The sequence below is a fragment of the Patagioenas fasciata genome, chromosome 2 (assembly GCF_037038585.1).
Source record: "Patagioenas fasciata isolate bPatFas1 chromosome 2, bPatFas1.hap1, whole genome shotgun sequence".
Lineage (NCBI taxonomy): Eukaryota > Metazoa > Chordata > Aves > Columbiformes > Columbidae > Patagioenas > Patagioenas fasciata.
The window spans coordinates 50,976,569-50,999,038 of NC_092521.1; the positions used below are offsets into that span (position 1 = coordinate 50,976,569).

The 22,470-nt window shown below is 42.4% G+C and overlaps 1 protein-coding gene across 3 annotated transcripts in view; it reads right to left on the reverse strand.

The window, feature by feature from the left end:
- The window catches only part of MIB1 (MIB E3 ubiquitin protein ligase 1), a 79,761-nt gene extending 71,248 nt beyond the window's left edge, over nt 1-8,513 (reverse strand). For 2 of the 3 annotated variants that reach the window (XM_065833098.2, XM_065833097.2), the window contains exon 1: nt 7,882-8,513. In XM_065833098.2, the coding sequence (XP_065689170.1) occupies nt 7,882-8,110 (229 nt within the window). In that variant the 5' untranslated portion in view covers nt 8,111-8,513. The remainder of the gene's footprint in view (nt 1-7,881) is intronic. The other variant, XM_065833095.2, reaches the window with a different exon arrangement.
- Nucleotides 8,514-22,470: the final 13,957 nt, after the last annotated feature.

The following is a 22,470-nucleotide window of genomic DNA, read 5'->3' on the forward strand; positions in this document are numbered from 1 at the left end:
ATCCCTGTTGGACCATTAAGCCAGCCTGTCAAGGTCCCTCTGAATACCAGCAAAATAATCTCGTGTATCATTTCTCCTAAACAAGAAGCCTTCTCACTCCATCTTCTTTCAACCTTGATAATAAACGTGTTTAAGAAGATTTCTGGCCTCATAATTAAAAGCTTTCCTGATGCACAAACATCGGAATAAATATTTAGTTAAGGCTGGAAAAGGCAACACAGTTTGAGCAAAGACTGCATGTAGCACCACAGAGATCTGAACACCTCTTCAAGACACTCAAAGATAGCCCTCGGTTACTACAAAAACCCCCGAAAACTGCCTATGTTATACTAAATGATCACTGTAACTCCTGGAGCGGTTCATGACTGAAGCAGCATCCAAACCTTGACCATAATTCTGTGCTGAAATTTTGCAGGTCTGGCACAGACAAGTCCTGTAACCCGTAACGTTATTTGCCAACTCCAACTGCCAGACAACACACCTCATCTACTATAATCATTCTTTTTAACTAACCTTCTACATCTAAAAAGTATTTTGTCGTCTGGTAACAACAACAAAAAATGCTGTTTTCCTACAAAACAACAACTTGGAAATCATTCATACATTTTCTCCCCACACTCCATCAATGATCTTGTTCCCAACGTGGAAGGTCAGCATCAAGTACAAAGTGATCTTTCTTGTTACATACACTGGGACTTTGATGTCTGGTATCTGTTGATTACCTGTAACACTCAAAGACAGCATTAGCTATGATCTCGAGGTCGCTGCCTCACTGCTATGAATTGTACTGAATCGTTTTACTACTATTTTGTGGTCTTCAAGAGCCGGATTACACAGACTCGGACAACCTGTTACTGTTCTGTTACATTGTTTAAAAAGTCTAACTAGTTATGGCACTTGGGGCTGAGAGGTGGTATTTGTTTGTTGGGTTTTTTTGATTGATCACTAAATTTGTATTTCGCATAGAAAGAGAAAAGTTACACATCTTTGGAATTTTTCTGATGGTTGTTGAACTTCAGGGAAGACGGTTTGCCAAGGATCACATTTATTCTGGCTGTAAAAAGACCAGAGAATTGGGTGCTGCAGGACTCTTCAGTTTGTCCAAGCAACAGGAAAGAGGGCAGAAAAAAAAAGGCATGATCACAAGTCATGTAATACAGAACTAGGTCATTTCACAGTAGACTTAAATAAAAACTAAACATTTCTAGCCAGTGAGGCAAAAGCCGCTGTGGAAAAACTCAGAAAAATTTCCTTAGGAAAGACCAAGAAAAAAAAAATACAAATATGTTTGACTTAAAAGTCATTTTACTGACTACAGTGTCTGGAACTTAAAAGAGAACAGTGTATATCTGTATTTGGAGTCCCTGATTGTGAGAGTCGCATTATATCTCACAGGTCCCTAAGCAGCACCCTGATAGATACAGCCTTTCTTCATTCATTCCCCGACACATGATTCCAGCAGCAACACCCACTTCAGTGCATGCCTCACCTGACCATGCTGCTCCATTCTTTCCATTATGCCAGCAGAAGGTTTTTGCAGAGTTGAGCTGTAAACCGAACCAAGAAACATACCCGGCTGAAAAAAAAGCCAGTAGGAAAAAATATTCAGCTGGACTGGTTTCCCAATCCCATTCTTTGTGGTGCTGCACAACACTGCTGGCAAGACAAACAGAGCATTGCAGGGCAGGAGGAGGCAAAGTAATCCCGTTACAGAAAGTTTAACCACTAAGAGAGTTTTCACTTCATCTGCTAAAAAGACACGGAAACAAGATGCTACTACTGGATCACAAAATGTGATAGTTAAACCCTTATGCATGTCCTCAGTACAAACAAAATGAACTCTTTAAATCAACAGTATGTTTTAAAGGAGGTTGAAAGAATTTTTTTTTGAGTTAGATATTACAGGTACAGGAATGTGGTGGGTTGAGCTTGGTTGGCTACCAGGTGCACACCCAGCTGCTCTCTCACTCCCTTCCTCAATAGGATAAGAAGTGAAAATAAAAAGCTTGTAGGTCGAGATGCAAGTGAAATCACTGACCTATTACCATCACAGGCAAAGCAGAAAAAAAATAAATGTATTGACAATTAAAAAAAAAAAAAAAAAAAAAAAGAAGAAGAAAAAAAGAGAGGATGGCAAGGAAGACAAACTAAGACAGCTTCTCCCTATACTCCCTCTTTTTCCCAGACTCAACTCTTTCATTCCCAACTCCTCTATCTCGCCAGGAGAGACAGAATCATAGAATAATTTTTGTTGTAAAAGACCCTTAAGATCATCAAGTCCAACCATTAGCCTAACACTGTCAAGTCCACCTCTAAACCATGTTCCCTAAGCACTATACATCTTTTAAATACCTCCAGGGATGGTGATTCAACCACTTCCCTAGGCAGTCTGTTCCCACACCTGACAACCCCTTCAGTGAAGAAATTTCAGTGATGATGGGCAATGGAGGGTTATGATGAGTCCATAACAACTCCTCACACTTCTCCCCTGCCCCAGCATGAGTCCTCTCCACAGCCTGCACTCCTTCAGGAAAACACTGCTCAAGCATGGGCTCTCCATGGGCTTGACTTCAGGGCATGTCCACCTGCTCTACTGTGCCCCCGCATCGGCTGCAAGGGGACAAGCTGCATCACCATGGTCTCCATTACCATCTACTCGACAAAATGCAGTACTGAGGACTTGATGTTGGCACTACACACATTTGGGCGGATAGGAGGAGACATTATTTCTAATGTTTCAGACTAGTTCTTCTCTAGCCCAGTGGACTGAACTCTCATCAGCGTTGGGATATCTTCCAATTTACTTTCAACAAAAAATAAACCAGTTTGTGTGCTCCAAAACACCCCATGATGTAAACTGAAGCACAGAACACAGGAACAACCAGAAGACTAGGTCAAGTGTAGGCTATGGAGCCAAACTGAAATCCTGACCCAAATGCAACGTGCATCTGTCACAGAAACCACTTCTGCTCTTCAAAAGGAAGGCTGTTTAAGAAAGGTTGAGAAACAAAAACTTTACAAAGTTTATGTGAGGAAAGAATGCCTTAATTAAACTACTGGAATACATTAAAGTGCCATAAAAACTTCCGAATTCAAACATCAGTCCTGCAACTGGCCAGCTGTGAACCAGCAGAACACTTTAGGTCTCTAAAATGAGATATTGCAAAAACTAAACTTCCAAGTATTCTTCAAAATTTCCTAGGAGCAGACTATTTCAAAATAAAACAGGTTTTGTATCATCCTCCATAATGCACTGGGGATGAGGGGCGAGGGAAAAAACTAGGTAATGAGAAGGTACCATACTTTCACCATGTCTAATTGCTTTTAAATAGCTGCCATTTCCTAATGTCTCTCCAAACTTAAGACACCATAAAATCCAGTATTCCTGATCTCCACTTGTCATTAATGTTTTTACTACTTGCATTTCATGTTAATTTCCTACCTCTACGTCCCTACCACAGTTATTTTTCACTTTTGCTCTCTATTGCCAAATCTTCCCTGGTTTACTTAGTCCACCAGTTCTCTGTCACCACTCATTTATACATCAATTTTACAACCTTTGCCTACAAGTTTTTAAAACACATGCTCACTCTTAAAGATGTAAAAGGAAATAGAAGCAGTGTTGCTCAAATTGCTATTTGAATTTATTACTAATATCTCTGTTGTACTAAAGATAATTTTCAATATACAACTGTCCAATAAAAGAACACTTTAATGGTAAAATAAGATGTAAAAGGAGTATCCATACAACTCACTGTTAAGCAAAGCAGAAGTAAACAGTGATTCCTATTGCTTCTCAGAACCAACAAAATCTGGATTCCAATGGACTATCTCGTTATTCTCTACAAAAGTCTAACAAGCCAAAATCCTTTCATATCATAATGACAATACTACCAGCAGACAAGGGATATCATAAACTACTTGGAAAACTGATTCATTTAGACCTCAATTTATAAAGCAACACCAATGTTTTGTTCTTCTCATTTTTCGACTCCAGACATTTTTTACACTATGGGCAGACTCCAGGCAAACTGAAAATAAAGAATTCTTAAAGATGAACCATATTCCAACAAATTGCGTAAAAACTCAAATCAGTGTCCCCATTAACACAACTCATTAATTAAATAACCTGTTTGGCAGCAGCCAACTGACCAATTACTATATACAAGAGACGCCAGACTTGCCAAAGCATGTGTCCTATCTGGTAAGGGTATCACAAGATACATGAGGAGGGAGAGGATTATTGTGTAGGAGACATGGGGGAAGGGCAGGAAGAACAAAGGACATGTTTATTATTTTTTAAAAAAGGCTTCCCAAGTACCACTGCTCACAAAGCTGTCAGATTTTTTTACTTGTGAGGAGTTCTATAAGTATTTTAAAATAGCAACTAAAAAATCTTGACTAAGATAATTCGCCTTAAATTACATTTAATGTGCTAAAAACATGAACAAATAAATAAATACATAGGATAAATCATCCCAGGTGCTCTATCTTTTAAAATGTTCCAATATATGTAACTACACGATGATTTACGCAACTCTTCAGGTTACTGAAAACTATTAATTCAAGTACAGAAAGCCACTCAGATCTTCAAGAGATAACACCTGAATTTTCAATATTAGAAGAATACAGCACATAGAGCCTTTCACACTGCACAGATGCTCGCCATAGCTGCAGGATAATTCCACAAGATTGCATTTCCTGACCCCGGCCCCTCTGCCACCTCCCCTTATTCAAACATAATTGTGTAAATATTTTAAGCAGGAAAATAACATTGTTATTTTGAACCGGCCATATAAAAGAGGAAATAGATGACAAGCGATTTTTTTGCTGAAGCTTTGTAGAAAGCAAATCTTCAAGAAGAGAATAAACACAAAGTTTCTGTAATGATCATCAGTATTATGTGAACATAGTCAGAAATGCTCTCTGCAAACATGCTACTGTACAGCCTTCACGTTTGGAAAAGGCCACCTTCCCTTCTAAATACAAAGCTTGGGTTTATATACTTATAGCTTCTGCTAAGCAGCTAAAATGACTACTCCTGTTTGCTTTTTTTCCACAACACTACAAGAAAAGAGGGACTCTCAAGACTCCCAGATCCTGGCAAAAGGCAACTTTACAGAAAAAAAAAGGATTTATTTGCAAGTAATCAGGCAACCACACTGCACTGCTAACATATCGCATCCCAGCACTTACTTCATTTAGGGGGCAACTACACAGGACCAAACTGAAGTTTCTTTTCTTCTAACTGAAATTTCCTTTCTTTTCACATTCTTCATTTACTAACCCTTCCCAATTGCTCTGTCTTGCTTAAAGACATGCTGGCCATTATAAATATGACCACCAACTGGCAGCTAATACAGCTAACTTGGTAGGCAGAACTGAAAAACAAAACTTCATATCACAAATCATTATTACCCAGATGACTACATCTGGAGCGAACAGCTTATAAGACACGCTTCACATAAATCATCAAAGACTTTTTTATTTTAAAGAAGACCATCCTAAAATCTTAGTACTAAGGCTATTCAAGTTTTATAAAAAGTTAACATAGTCTTGTAATGCCTACAACCATTAAAATACAAGAACAGTACATCATTAAGTCTATGGCATTAAAACAAAGGCATATACATATATGTATATGCGCATACATGTATCAAACTCAGGGGGTTGCTTGTTGGTTGGTTGGTTGTTTGGCTTTTTTTTAATAGAATGAGCTTCAAACATCACTTCTATAACATAATGGGTTCCTGATGCATCACCACTGTTTCTGGCTGCACAGGCCATCAAAGTAACAGGCTCATCAAAGTAACAACTCTGGCTGCAAGCACTGCTTCTAAGAATTTATAATTGAGTCTGCTTTTGAATAGCTAAGAAAAAGAACTCCCAGCAATAAATAATTTAATTTTGTTTTCCACTGTTGTATTTTTCTATTTATTCGCACTATAAACTTACAATCACATTGCGACTGTAACTTTATGAACTAGATAATTTTTTTCCATTTTAAACTATAAGCCATGATTTAACACTCTGCTAAGTATCATCAAACAAAATCCACCCCAGATAACATTTCCTTGCTAAACAGCATCCTTATTAATACCATAGTTAGAAATTCCTGCCACCTAATACCATTTTCCTGCAAATATTTATATCAAAATTATCCAGATGCCCCCTAGAGATAATATCAAACTATCATCCAAAGTCAGAGTCCCTTATTCTAAACAATGGGTAGTCACTACCATGGAGAAAAATAAGTAACTACAAAAAGGTGGAAAATTGAAAAAAGGAAGTGATTTGCCTGAGAGTACAAAGTGAATCAGTAGTAAAACCAGGATTTTGGTCCAAATTGACAGCATCCTAGTTCCCTTTTGCTGCTACTACTTCACAGATTTTTACTCTTCCTGTCTCCAGGCTATCACGACCTCAAAAGTAACTCCTTCCAGCAAAGAACAACCCTGGGTAGCTCCATGCAGTAGTTCCAGGAGTATGATGCATGCATTGGCTCATATTCAACATTTATGCATACACTTCAGTTTTAAGCAGAAGCAGTCCCACTGGTTTCTACATCAAATGCAGGTAAAGTTTCGAAGCATAAACATCTGTAACACAAGGACTGACTACTTGAAAGACTACTCTTAACTTCTTGTTCCAAGCTCCAATTCAAAAGATTTTCAGCACATTTTAATAGCATCTACCCTCAAAACAGCAACAAAAACGAACCACAAAGCCAGGAGAGACAAAGGTACTCAGACATACAAAAATAAAATCCACCTCAAAGGCTCACAATGCAATGTGTGGTGTGTTTAGTGTTGTTTTCTTTTTCTCAACAACATTTTTGTAATTAATTAGAATTAATTTCATGATGCTGTCTCTTCAAAAGTGTGTTAGCTTCAACCCACTGCTATAATTTTCCTTTCTGTAACACTACACCTAGCTGGCTCAAAGATGGTCTCTCCTCTTCATCAAACTGAAAGACACATTAGAAAAACAGTACATCTAAGCACCAACAAATAGGTCCAATCACTTCATTATTGAGGCAATCCTGCCCAGCCCAAAATCACCTCACTGTACTTCCGATGAAACTAAACAATATATTTCTCTTTGTGAGTTTTAACTGTAAAAACAGGTGCTAAAATGAACATTTCCCTGCAGTGTCTGCAACACTAACACTGCCGCATAATGTCAGTGCAGATATAAATCCATTGTCCAAACTGACTGCATTTAAAGCATGAATATCAGGCAGCCAAGTAATTACAAGAATGAATGAATGCATTTTTTTCCCAGTACCTTCACTATTTTACAGCAGGTCTGACGATGCAGATAAAAGGCAACACACAGATTACAAAACAAAACACTATTTCAACCACTTGATGTAATCTTTAGCAAAAAGGTGTTACACCTCTTTTTTGCAGTCCTCCCTCTACTTGACTCAGAAAGACTGTCACCATTTTACAAAGCAGCTCTGAAATTTAAATCCAAGGCGGGGGGGGGAACAAACCAAAACACCGAGGTAACATCCTCACTGTCCCAGGCACACGGGGAGCCCGTTCTCTATGGCAAATCACTTTTGCTTTGTCTACCCCAATTTAAATGTCCCGGGACAACTCCTCTCCCCGCGGCCACACACTATGCATTTATTCTGTGTACCTATACATTTGCACATACACACATAGCCACCTACGCACAGCCACGGGGAGAGGGGAGGGTAGCCGATTTTCTCCCTCCCCCCTCCGAAAAAAAAAAGAGAGAGAAAGGCACAGCCCGAAAAGGGAAAGGAGGGGAGCAATCCGCCTCCAGGATCGGGTCCTGATCCGCACCCCCCGGCCACGACAGGATCCTGTGAGTTCGTCCCTTCCCTCCCCCCCGTCCCGGCCCGCTCACCGGTGGGCGCGCTGTCCAGGATGCGCAGGTCGTAGGCCCCGGAGCAGCGGTAGTTGGCGGCTGTGCCGTTGTCCCACACCACGACCACCTCCTCGGGGCTCTCGAAGCTGCGGACGGTGCCCACATGGCCCTCGCCGCCATCCTGCTTCCCCCACTTCCAGTCCGGTCCCCGGACCACCCGGGCCCCGACTCCCTCCACCATCACCCGGTTGTTCCGCGAACTGCTCATCCCGGCGACGCCCCGCGGGCCCGGGCCCCGGGGCGGCAGGAAGGGGCGCGCAGCCCGGAGGCGGCGGAGGGGGACCCCGATGGGGACGGCTGCCTCGGCCGCAGGGAGGGAGGGCACGGGCCGCGTGTGCCGGTGCGGCGAGGGAGAGACAGGAACGGGGGGAAGAGGGGCAATCCTGACGCGACGGTGAGCGGGCGAGAGAGGGACCGCTCCGACGGGCCGGGGGACGCGACCGGGGCGAGAGGAGCCGACAGGCGGGAGCCTCCGGCCGACTCTTCTCCTTGCTTCCTCCCTTCCTACCTACGCACCCATCCCCGGCGCCGCAGCGGCTGCCCCCGGCCCGCGGCGCCCGCCCGCACCCCGCAGCCTCCAGCCACCGCTGGCCCCGCGCGCCCGCCGCTACATCCGGGAACTGCGACGGCGGCGGCACCAGGGAGACCGCCGGCGGCCGCCAGCGCTCGGCGCGCCGCGCATGCGCTCGGGCTCAGGGCTTCTGCGCCGCCGCAGCGCCGGGGTGCGGGGGCGGACCGGCGCTCGAGCGCCACCTGCGGGGCCGGGGTGGGCACTGAGCGGCGCGGGCAGTGCCCCAGTGCCGTGACCGCCCCTTCCCTCTTCCCCTAACGGGCTGCAGGCCTGTGCCGGTGGAAATGGGAGGAAACGGAAGAGGGAGCGGGTGTGAATAAACCCCTGCCGGCAGAGCTGCCCGGGGCTCCCCCACATCGCCAGCCCGGCGGTTCCTTTTTGGGGCGCGGGCGCCGATGAGGCCCTGCGGGCAGCGGCCCCCGTCCCGCGCTGAGCTGATTGCGGCGACGGCGCAGGGAGAGCGCTCCGCTCCGGCTTCCCAAATCGCCCTCTTCGCTTTCCTGTCAGGTGGAGTAGCCCGTATCGCCACTCCTTTAGTGACAGAGGGATTATCAATTAAAATGTATCAACTAAGTCTTGTGCGATCTGCCTCACGTAAATCTGTGTTGCGTTTTCCTCATTTTTCAGTTACGTCCGTGCGCTGAAATCCCTTTTTGTTTTCAGACTGTGGACGTGAGTCCTGCATGCTATTGAGGTGAGTCTAGTGGGGCCGTACTGCCGTAGCCCACGAGCTTTTTTTAGCTTGTGTTCAGGTGTTCCAGTCAGCAAAAGCGGGGAATCCGTGTCCCTACCCGCCCTTCCCACATCAGGGCACCCCTGATGGAGGGTGTGCCTACTCAAACTTGAAGCACATACCTGCAATGTAATTCTTCATAAACTACCCTCTTTGTCAGCACTCTCACAATGCTCAAGGATTTCCTTCAACTCCACACATCCTGGCTAATCTTACAGAGAATCATGATAGAATCACAGAATGTTTTGGGTTCGAAGGGACCTTGAAAATCATCGAGTTCCAACCCCCCTGCCATGGGCAGGGACACCTTCCATTAGACCAGGTTGCTCAAAGCCACATCCGACCTGGCCTTCAACACTTCCAGGCATCCATGAGTCTTCTGGGCAACCTGTTCCAGTACCTCACCACCCTCATGGTGAAGAATTTCTTTCTTATATTTAATCTAGACCTACCCTCTTTCAGTTGAAAGCCATGACCCCTTGTCTTATCACTACCACTACATGCCCTTGTAAAAAGTCCTTCCTTTTCCAGCTTTCTTGTAGGTCCTCTTTAGGTATTGGAAGGCTGCTATAAGGTCTCAGCTCCAGCTCTCTCAGCCTGTCTTTATAGGAGAGGTGTTCCAGCCCTCTGACCATCTTTGTGGCCTCCTCTGGGCTCGCTTCAACAGGTCCATGTTCTTCTTATGTTGGGGGCTCCAGAGCTGAATGCAGGACTTCAGGTGGGGTCTCACCAGGGCAGAGCAGAGGGGCAGAATCACCTCCCTCAGCCTGCTGGTCATGCTCCTTTTGGTGCCACCCAGGATATGGTTGGTTTTCTGGGCTGCAAGTGCACATTGCTGGGTCATGTGGCACTTGATTCTCTGATTTGTTTGACTCTCTGTATTCATGCTCTGTGTCAACTTTTAAAAAGCATCCATCTTAAGGGACAGAGAAGTCTGAATCAGACAAAAGAATACAATTCCTTAGTCAACAGGGAAATGGCTGATAAAAGGCAGGCCAGCTACCCTTGTGTCCTGGGTATTTTTACTGTTTCTGTGCTTCCTTTCACCTTTGTGGTTATTAATATGGCTAGAAGAGTCTATGAGATCATTTCCTGACTTCTTTTGTGTAGTTTTCTCACAATATGTATAGCAGAGCAGAATAATATGAACATGTAACCACCAGACTACCACCACATTCCTCACATAATTCATTCCTTCCTAACCCATGCTAAGCCTAAAGAATGTTGCCTTAAACGTGAAATTATGTCCTGACAATAGGCACTCCCAAGCAGTGTCTGATTTCTGCTTCGGCAGTGGAAACCTCAGAATGCTAACAGACACCATCCTAGGAAAGCATGTAATTGTCAGGCAGTTTAGGTTTTCTTGCAGATGCTTCTCCCCATACAAAAGCTACCCACAGCTTGTACTAGCTTAGTATACTTGGTACATGTAATTGAAATTAAATGTATAACATATGGCAGAATTTCCCAGATATTCTAGGGAGTTCTTGATCTATTGAAGGATCTAGCTAGGTTCTATCTATGGTCATAATGTTCCCATCTGCCTCACTCTACTTTTTCATGCTTTGATAGTTATGGGCAAGTGTAAGGTTCATGCATATCTAAGGATAACCCAAAGCACATTTTTCTATTACTCTTTGATAAGGTTGGATAAAAAAGGCTTTTTGCAACCAGGAAGTTTGTGCTGGGAAAACCAACAAAGTCCGAGATCAGAATTAGTTCCCCTGGAGAGAATAAAAAATTTCGCTCCTTGCATTTATTTTTTCAAGAAACTCTAAATTCTAGACATTCAGAGAGTCTGCTGCTGAAGTCCAGCAGCAGCGCATGTGAGCAGATACTATCCTGGAGCTGCTTCTCTCCTAATAATCTTCCTCGTGACCACTCCTGCTCTATCCCAACAGCCTCTGCCTCTCCCTGCTCACCTGCTTTTTCTATCAGATTATTTACTTGCAAAAACCAGAATCTCTAAAGATGCCTGCATTATTTATTATTATTATTATGCTGAGACACACAAGAATACAGGTAATAACTGGAACCCAGCATCTATCGGGCTGAATGTAAATGCTCCCTTAACAGCTAAGAGGGAGTTCTTCATAGCTCAAAATAGAGAGGCTTGTACCATTTTATTGATGTGGTAGGAAATAAAGAGTGGACAGACTGATTGAATATATTCACTTGCCAGTGACTACATGACTGATTTCTGAACTCTACTCTCCTGTCACATTTAGTCCTACATGGCCACAAAGTTGTGGAACTCACAAAATTTTCATAGGCTACATTACTGTGTTTTTCAGAACTGCAAATATTTTGAATCATACATTATATTATTTATTCTGTGTGCCTGTTTGGTGTTTAACCAATCTGTAAGGAAAAAAGGTCTTTAGTTCCTGAGCCTTTTATTTGAATTAGTCTTCAAAACAACCAGTAAGTAAGTACCGGTTTCAGATGCAGATTTAAAAGGACACAACACAGAATGGGAAAGGATATACCTTTAGGGAAATATTTATTTTTCAAGTTATATTGGACATTAGTGGTCCTTCCTGATATTTTTCTGCCATCAGCCACAGGAGTATATACCAGCATGAAAATTAGTACTAGAATATAAGCCAAAGAATCTGAGTAAGCACCTGAGGACTTACAGAACAATGGAGATAGAAGAATGAGAATGTGAGTAGCAAAAGGAAAAATATACCCTTGAATTTTGAAACTAAGCTGAAGTCTGAAATAAATGAGACATGCAAAGGTATAAACAAGATGGAGATTCCATGGGATGTTGAATCCAATTAATGAATTGTGACAAGAAAAGTGGCAGATGCAGCATTTTCAGGTATATATCAGCATTTTTGATGTTTGCAGTGGAAAACTGGATACAGTAATACCTTAAGGAAAAAAATTGTATCCATTTTACGATTTAAAAAACTCTTGTTGGCTTAGGGCCTTTTGCAGGCAGAGCAGGTTAGTTCACTGGCTGGTTGTTTTTACACAGTAAATGCATGCAACATTTTCAGTTTTCTCTAACAAGTCTTTGGTCCCTCAACGGAACTGTTCTTCTGATGAATGCTGAGAGTTTATCGCATCTCCTAAACTTGCATTGGTCCCACTGACCTTATCGCACAGAGTGGCTGTTTTACAGCCTTAGAGCCAATGTGCCACCTAAAACCTCGCTACTGGAGTTAGCAGGAGTTTCATTTCTTTGCTTTTTGGGTCTACAATCTAGAAATCATACTCGGTTGTGTGCCTCCTCAAACCTAGGGCCAGCAGAGGCATAGGACCTCTGTTCTTTTCTGCCATCCCTGTTGTGTGAGAAGACTAGCTGGGCAGACTGGCAGAGCAGTACTGCCTTAAACTGCCACACCAGATGCAGCCAAAGCTTTCCTGCCAAAGACCTGATTTACCTGAACAGTGCTGCTGAAGTTACCCCTGCTGGCTGCCTTGCGAGGTAGTGCTGGCTTTGAATACCTCGGGTAGTCAGGACAGAGCACTTAAGTCACTGGCTACAGGAAGGGAATCCACAGTGCTTTAGGCATAGGTGCCTGTAATTGCTAAGACTCATTAGTATGCATTCAGTGGAAGAATCTGGATGCACAAAAAGAACTACAGAACGAGTTCCCTGCTGGCTACCCAAAATTACGCACATTGCTGCGTCACACCATCCTCCACCTGCTGATTATGGTCTTCCTCACAACATCCTGCCATATTTGCACAATCCAGTGAGGGGCCATGAGAAATGACCTCTGGTTTATGCAGAATTCAGAGCTATGTGTAACCTAATGACATCTCTTTAAACTCCTTGTTATTATTGGACAGTGTATTTGCTTTTTGTAAGAGCAGCTGCCACCCTCCTAGAGGGCAAGACAACCCTCATAGAGTCACAGGAAACAACACTTTGGGGGTCATTCAGTCTATGCCCCTGTTCTTCTAAGCCGGAGGTGTCAAATTCATTTAATTTTAGGAATAGGTGTAGTTACATTTATACAGTCCTAAAATTACATTCAGCCCTTTGAAGGCAACCGCGAGGCTGATGTGGCCCCTGGTGAAAATGAGTTTGACACTCCTAAGCCACTCCAGAGAGCCACTTGCCTAAACTTTCCCTAGTTGCCCTTCGGTTCTGCAAAACATCATGCTCTGGCAAGGAATCCTAATATAAGTATATGCATGGATTGAACAGAGACCTTGATAGGAGTTTTTCTGGATTGTCTTGTTTGATTAAAGCTGAACTTGCACTGTAGGATCAAGAACACTCAATGCAGAAAGGGGACTGTGCCTATTGCAGGAGAGAATCCCATGTGAAAAGCCTGATTTTACATGGTTTAGAAGTAAAAAACCCAGCTTCTTAGAAATACAATTATTAACTTGTGGAGTTTTGAAGTTTTGTTTACTATTTTGCACATATCCTGAGTTCTCAGCATTTGTAATACGAAGGATATATATAAATAGCTTGCTAGGAGTTGCAAAAGAGTACCTAGTTTACATAGAATGAGCAAATTGCAGCTTTCTTTTTAAAACACAAAGTTAGAGCTTATTAATTTATACCAATCTGAGTCCAAAAATTCCGCCTCTTCAGTTGAAGACTCTATATTAGAACAAGCAGTTTTCTCAGTCCTTCTCTTAAAAATTGAAGGCATTCTAGACCTTATGTTTCTGGTTTCTCCCAAAATGGGTTTTTATAACGCAGGGTTTTTTTCCTGTGGACAGAAGTATTAGGAAAAGGAATAAGGAATAAGTAAGGAACTGCCTTGGTTTTATTGAAATATGCCTACTTTTTCAGGTAGAACTAACTCAACTAACTGAGGAAGAAAGATGGAAATACTGGCAAATGAGATGAAAAGTACTGTTTCACTGGAGGAAAAAAAAAAAAAGTCCAAATTAATTTTTAAATTAAAAGCATGTTGTGAATCTCTGCAGAACATCTAAGCTGATGAACATGCCACATCTTTTTAAGTGAAAACATACATAATATATGTTGTCTAGAACCCAAAGAACCAGTTAGGAACTTCAGGCCATATCCTGTTGTCGAGGGTTAAGATTGCAGGGTGACAATCAAACCCTGGCAGATGTATTGTTAACCTCCTCTCCCCCCCACTTCCCCCTTTTGCCCCTCCCTCTCCCCCCTTCCCACTCAGGACAGGCGATTGGGAGGGAAAGAAGGACAGAGAGAAGAGAGTTGGAAAAGTTAAAGATGTTTTACTAATGCTACTAATAAGAATAGAGAAAATAATACAAAATATACAAAACCAATCTTGTAAGTCTCAGCAACTGCAGAGCCAGCACCCAAAGTCCTGGATTAGACTCTGTAGCCAACCGGAGCTGGATTCAGTCTGTCACTAGGCCTCAGTTCGCAGGGACGACCAGCAAGGTCCTCTCCTAATGTCAGCCATGAGGAAAAAGGGAAAAAGGGCAAAAAAGGGACGAGATCCTCGTGATCTCCCACTTTTATATGAAGTATTCACGTGAATGGAATGTTATACACCGTTGGTCAATCTCTCGATCACCAGTTTCTCGTTGCCCCTCTCGCGAGATGTCCATCCGTGCTTATCAATAAGTTTGCATTCCATTGCTAGGTTTAACCAAAACATGTGCCTGGTTCTCCAGGAAAATGCAGCTAATACGAAGGCTTTAGTTGACAGGCAAAAATTCACTAAAAGAGAAACTTGTTTTTTAACAAAACCAGGACACCTGTTTAGCCATAGTTTACAATGTAGGAAAAAAAAAATAATATCTCAGCCTCTGCTGCCATCACGTGGCCATGTACCATCTCTCACTAATGCTAAAACATACCTACCCTGTTAAAGTTGCACTGTATTTCCACTGCTTTAGTTACCAGATTCATTACCCATAACACAATCCAATTGCTTCCTCAATTTTCAGAAATGAACAATTGGCATTGATTTCTTTCCTAGTTTCTGCAGATTAAAATACTTTTTAATGCCAGATGGTGAGCAAACTGACATGCAACATAGCAAATTCTTTGGTGCGTTTGGTTTTTACTGTGCTACTGGCATCCTCTGTTAAACTGTTAATTAGAACACATATACTAAACCACAGTCTCCATGCCACTGTTTCTTTCTCTAAGGAGTTCTATCTACTCCCCCTGCTCTATGAAGGAAAAAACTGATGAGCAGAGAACATATTATAAATGTGTCATTTCATTTTCCTGCTGTGAAACAAAAGTAATCCCATGGAGATCTGCTAAGGACTTTTTTCCTGTATCTGGCTAAAAACTTCAACATGTTGAAAAAAGCATTTTAGGATAAAGATTATCTTTCCCAGACAGAAGCACACTGGAATCTTGTCCCTTGGTTAAGGTTTTAAGTTTTACTAAGCTGAACTATTTTGAGCATAGAGAAAACAGGATACCTGTGAAGTTAAACTTGAAGTTTTAAATATTCAAAGACAAAATAAAATAACTAAACATTCAGTAGTAATCTAGGGCATACACACTACAATACCATGTACTTGTATTTGCACATCTATACAAATTCTCCTACTCCAGCATACTTCAGAGGATTGAAGAATATATGCTTCCCTGGTATATCCAAATCTTTAGCCAGATATTGCTGTTTTGGTTTTGTTTTGGCTTTTTTTTCATAGATGATTTTTAAATTAGATGATGCATTGGAAGGAGGAATTAAGTTCTTCCTGGTATTAAATTTTAGGATTGCAAAGATTGTAAAGAAAGTCCTTACCTGAAATTCTCAGCTGTAGTTAGATCCAGGTAGGTCATATTTTTAGACTGATAGGAAAAGAAACTGTCTCGATAGGTCAAGAGGATATTTTAAGAACGTTCCTAATTTATGTGCATGATAATTTTTGTTGCGATCAATGGGACTAATCATGTGCTTACAGTCAAGTACAGGTCTTGTATTACAAAAGCACTCAATATGCACTAAGTAATGCCTGAAAGATTATATCAGCACTGAATAATACCTACATTTAATTTTAATAATCTGCTAAAATAGTAAAAACATTGAGTAACTCAAACAGAATCTGAAGGTTGAATGTTCTGTCATATGAAAATAGTCCCAGTTACAACATTATGTGATCCTAAATTCTAAGCAGCAAGATTTCCAGCACACTCTGATAGACTGGTTGAAATCTCTATTAAAAATACAGCTAGAAATTTGCAAAAATAATTTTTTTTTAAAATCTGTTGCTAAACTAGGCTATCTTCTTTGCAGAAAGTAGAGATTTTTAATATCATCTTGTTTATGTTTTATGCTTAGAAATATTTTTCACTATTAACATGCTAAAGAAAGTCTAAGAAATTGCCAAAAGGAAAAAGATTCGCTGGACATATTTCTGACTCCACTGAATTCAGCTGGAGCCATACCATTCATGTAGGTAGAACAAGAGTTTATCAAATGCATACGGAAGTTGTTGGGGGTTTGGTTTTCTGTTTGTTTGCATTTTCTTACATTATTACAAAGCATTCTAGAATTCTTTGGGTTTGTGTTTGAAAGACAAGATGCAAATTGTTATCCACTTTGAAATGTTTATAAAGGAAAGAAAATAGGTAAACAAAACCAAAAATGTTTCACTTTAAGCTACAGTAAAGATTCCGTGGAGCCAGGAGCAAATTTAACCTAGATTCGACATCCAGCTCTACTGTACTCTTATGAAAATTCTCCAATTTCTGTAGCAGCTTCTGTTAAAATTTTTAATGTAAAAAAATAATTTGATCAAGAGAAATGTCCTTAATGTATTTGCTTATTTTCAATTTATTGTATACAGTACTGTCTCATATTCTGAGTTTTCAGCATGTTGTGGATTGTTATCTTTGGTTTCTGAACAAAACAATCAATTTTAAGTTAATTCACATTTCTCAGCATTATATTCAGCTACATATCACCAATTTTTAACCTTTATTTTAACTCTTCTGTGAACGTTTTAGATGACACAAAACAAAGTTTCATCATCATTATTTAACATGATGATGAGTCACATTGGTCTGATCTCTGCTAACCACAAACCTGTCTTTGATAGTTTGCCAGCTCTATTCAAAGGCAGGGACCTGGTTTCATGTAAACTAGATCCTGCAAGAGTCATTCCAAGGGAGACAAATATTGGTCATTCTTTGTGTTGCAGCAGCTGTTGAAGGTATTTTCAACCACCTAAACAGAGAGTGAAATAATACTAGATCGTGTGGTTGCATCTGTAATCAGGATACCTGCTACATCTGCTAAACTGAAATACTCACATCTTAATTGAAGGAAACCTAGTTAAAGAAAGTTACATTAAATGATACAAAACATTCCTTGTGAATCCTATCTTCCTTCCAACTTTATCACTGGAAAGGGCTGAGAAATACTTTGTGAGGGAATGAAGTGAAGCAGCATGGAAGAAAAAGATATGGATGCATGGGAATATGGAAATAATAGTTAGAGTGGCAAAGCTCAAGGGTACAAGCAGAAGCAGCTATTCCTAGTACCACAACCATTGATTTTTCTCAGGAGTACCAGAAGTACAAAAATAAACACAGCCTGGCTTTTTCCTCTGAAATTTGAAGAGCCTCCAACATAGAACATTTACACTGACTTCATGGATTCCCTACTTCATTCACATTTTAAAGAAAGAAAAATCTATAAATGCATGAGGAAGGCTTGAGAAATGATGACTTGAATTTTTCAAATGCATTTTTTTCTCCCGCTCCCCTGCTGATAATAAATATTAGGAACAGTGAGTGTCCTCTTCCCGGCATTGATGGAAAACTTTTTGGATGTTTTATACACGGACCTGAGCTTTTTAAGTATTGCTAAGGTAGGTCAGGCTAACACAAAGATATTTTTCAAATTTTGTTAGATGAATGCTAAAGTTAAACAAATGTTAAAGTAATTTTAACAAACAGAACCTTGAATGTAAAACTCCGAGGTTAAAAGTCACTTGGCCCATCCTCAGAGGTGCTGCAGCATCTATTGAAATCAATTCCAGGAGTGAGGCTACAGAGAATTGTACTGGGATCAGCTTGCAATTATCCGCTGGAATGTCAGTCCCCCTGCAGACCCCAAATAATCACAGAGCCACCTCCTCCAACAAAAAAATAAATACAACATAGCATGAGTGTAGACTAAACAATTGCTTCTGTAAATTATTATCTATTGCTTAAGCAAAATATCTTGGGAGACAAAATGAAAGAACAATCCTGTGCTCTTTCTACCTAATCTGTAATCCATTAGAGCTGAGTTGGTGCAATCATTTTATGAAGCACTTAGAGAGCAGAAAGCACAGTGCAAATAGCAAGTCTCTCTGGGAATGTAGGGCTCTCTTCCTCTGAATAAAGGCACAAGAAGTTCAAAACACCATAGCAACCACCTTATTTTCTTCCCACACACACAGTTTGCAATCACTAAATTGCTTGGAAGTGGTTGTAATATAAGCAGAATATTTCAGCTCTGCAAAATATGTTGTAGGCCAAAGGAAAACCTTTTGAAGACTTAAAAAAACCCCAGTACTGGAACTGGAGGATCTGATGAGGATTGCTTAAAACAGAAGGAAGTTATTAACATTCTTGGTATTGACAGTGTAGCAACATGCTTTTGCAGTAACAACCCTCAGCCCTTCTCAGTACACATAATTTGTTTCAGCCTGCCTATGGCATGTCATATACACCTGACAATGTTAATACTCCTATGAGTAAGCACAGGGTAGTGGTCAAAGACCAGATAAACCCCATCAACCTTTGCACTTTGATCTTGTTTCACATGTTCAGTCTCTCTGGAGACTGGAGTGCTGCCATCCAGCGAGACCTGGACAGGCTGGAGAGTTGGGCGGGAAAAAAAATAAAAGAAATACAACAGGGGCATGTGTAGAGTCCTGCATCTGGGCAGGAACAACTCCAGGTTCCAGTATAAGTTGGCAATCAACCTGTTAGAGAGCAGTATAAGGGAAAGGGACCTGGGGGTCCTGGTGGACAGCAGGATGACCATGAGCCATCACTGTGCCCTTGTGGCCAAGAAGGCCAATGGCATCCAGGGGTGTATTAGAAGGGAGGTGGTTAGTAGGTCAAGAGAGGTTCTCCTGCCCCTCTACTGTGCCCTGGTGAGACCACACCTGGAATATTGTGTCCAGTTCTGGGGCCCTCAGTTCAAGAAGGACAGGGAGCTGCTGGAGAGAGTCCAGCACAGGGCAACAAAGATGATGAAGGGAGTGGAGCATCTCCTTTATGAGGAAAGGCTGAGGGAACTGGGTCTCTTTAGCTCAGAGAAGAGGAGATTGAGGGGTGACCTCATTAATGTTTATAACTATGTAAAGGGTGAGTGTCACGAGGATGGAGCCAGGCTCTTCTCAGTGACAACCAATGATAGGAAAAGGAGCAATGGGTGCAAACTGAAACACAGGAGGTTCCACTTAAATATGAGAAGAAACTTCTTCACAGTGAGGGTGACAGAACACTGGAACAGGCTGCCCAGGGAGGTTGTGGAGTCTCCTACTCTGGAGACATTCAAAACCTGCCTGGACACATTCCTGTGTAACCTCATCTAGGTGTTCCTGCTCCGGTGGGGGAGATTGAACTAGCTCATCTTTCGAGGTCCCTTTCAATTCCTAACATTCTGTGATTCTGTTGATCACATCATTAAAATGCTGGTTTTGTTTGCCTCAGAAGGGTTCCTCTAACCATCAACAGCCATGCCTTTCACGTTTCGGTCAAACATTTATATGTGCATTTGACCACGGGCCTTCTAGCCCCATGGACAGATGCTATGTCCTATGCTTTCTCAGCCATTTGGGATTTTTCTTTTCTTTAGCTTTTGGGGGGTTCAAGGGCTCTTCAGCTTAATGGGAATAGGGCTTGAATGTGAGAGAACAGTCTGCTGCAAGCAATGACCAGTTTCCTTCTTCAGAAGTAGCACCCTGAAGTCTAGTCCTCAGTTCAGCCGAATTAGTGTCCCTGAAGGCTCCTCAGTTCATGTTGTTGATGAAGCACGTTCTCAGACCAACGCTATCTACTCCAGCTGCTCACACCAGAGTGTTCCTCCACGATAAATTATTTTATCTGGGGTGTACAACACACATTCCCAGCAAGTCAGGACAAAGACCTGGGTATAGCTGTTCTCCATGAGCAGAAGCAGTGCAGTGTTGACAACAGACTTTCCACCTGTCCACTTTCTTTTTTTTCTGTAACAGCTTCAGGGAAAATAAACAAACCCCAGATCCTTCCCAGCCTCTGCTTACCAATTCCCATCCTTGGGGAATTGGTAAGCTCTGCTCCTGTGTCTTTGGAAACTTTGGACAGCTGACTGGATAGGAAGAATAAGTATTTTTCAGTTTCTTCAGAACATTGCAATACACTGTTAATATAATCTAAATTCATATTTTTAAATGTAATATCAATTAATTACTTGGCATACTTTTATAATTCTGAATCTTCAATGAAAAAATCTTAAAACTGTACAAACTGCTTTTACTAGAGAAGAAATAGGTGAGAAGTAGATTTCTGCTTGTCAGACTGAAAGGTAAACATGCTTGATGTTTCCAAATTCCATATTCAAATGAGCAATGCAATCAGAAACAACCATTTGATTGCTAAGTCTTTAGATGTTTTGATAGGTTTTTATGATAATTATCAAAGCAGGACTGGAATCCACTGTAGCTCCACCAGAGTAGAGTGCTTGATGACACAGTACGGACATGACAGCACTCTTCGCTACAGTACAGACAGCTGTAGCTCAGTATCCAAGTGCCTGCCACCTCTGTTTCATGGTGAATAAGATAGACCAAGATGCTTTATGCCAGAGCAAAACCTCTCTGGTAAGATCTGAGCAAGGAGAAGCAATTGAAATAGGCTACATCTCATTTTCTGCTCTTGCATTCTTTTTTTTTTTTTTTTTTGGTTATGATCCCAAATTCAATTAGATTTTAAAATTTGGAAATAGCAATAAAGCACAGATAAAGAAATGAAGAGTCTCACTGAGCAAAGTCTGTCTTCTCTCACCAGTTCATGGAGCTGAGGTATAAAATAAGGAGAAGTATTTCTGTGTCCCGTGGTGCATGCATTTCAAATAGCAGATGCTCAGCTCCAGGATCTTTGTGTTATCAGGTGCACCCACAGGACTTTGCCAAGGAAAGGACGGAGATACTGCGTGTCTTTTTCTGAAGCTGAAGGAGGAAGCATTTGAGTCAGTAAACATGTGAGGGCCTCCCTGCAACGGTAAAGGGAGCAGGCAGAATTACTCTTGGGAGATAGAAAAGACATATGTACTCCTCTCTGATCCTCACTAACACCTTGTAACAGCAGTGAGAAGTGGAAAAGCAGTTGCACACTTCAGTGTCACTTAAAATATTTAGACAGATATTGCTGGTTAGCCAGTGCTGCATCTGGAAGCTCCAATGTCTCCTCTTCCTCCTGTATGATACTTGTGTCCTCTACAAATAACAGTGTTTGGGAGTGGACACGCTGCCTGTCCTGCTGTGATCAAGTTTCCACAGGCCTGCATAAGCTGCTCCTCATGGTTTTCACAGAATCACAGAATGTCAGGGATTGGAAGGGACCTCAAAGGATCATCTAGTCCAATCCCCCCACCGGAGCAGGAACACCTAGGTGAGGTTACACAGGAAGGCGTCCAGGCGGGTTTTGAATGTCTCCAGAGAAGGAGACTCCACAACCCCCCTGAGCAGCCTGTTCCAGTGCTCTGTCACCCTCACTGAGAAGTTTCTTCTCATATTTAAGTGAAACCTCCTGTGTTCCAGTTTGCACCCACTGCCCCTTGTCTTATCCCTGGTTGTCACCGAGAAGAGCCTGGCTCCATCCTCGTGACACTCACCCTTTACATATTTATAAGCATTCATGAGGTCACCCCTCAGTCTCCTCTTCTCCGAGCTGAAGAGACCCAGCTCCCTCAGCCTTTCCTCATAAGGGAGATGCTCCACTCCATCATCTTCGTTGCTCTGTGCTGGACTCCCTCAAGCAGTTCCCTCTCCCTCCGATGTCTCTCTCTGACCCCACACGCCCTGCCTGAGGGAAAGCGCAGGGGGAAGACGACACCAAGGCTCCTCAGGAAGGCACCTCCCGGGAGGCGGGAGAAGCCGGCCCTGTCAGCCCACCGGCTGAGGCGCTGCGCCCCCTCTTCACTCGGGATCTCCTCCCCTGCGGCCGCCGCGGCCCGCTCCGACCCGACTCGGCGGTCGCCTGCGGGAGGAGGCCGGCCCGCCGCAACCCGCCTCTCCGCGCCGACCTCGGCCTCAGGCCCCGGCGGTCGGCACGGGGGCGGTCCGGGGGCGGTGCCGCCGGCGGCGCTGTGCCGCGGAACGGTCCCTGGCAGCCAGGAGG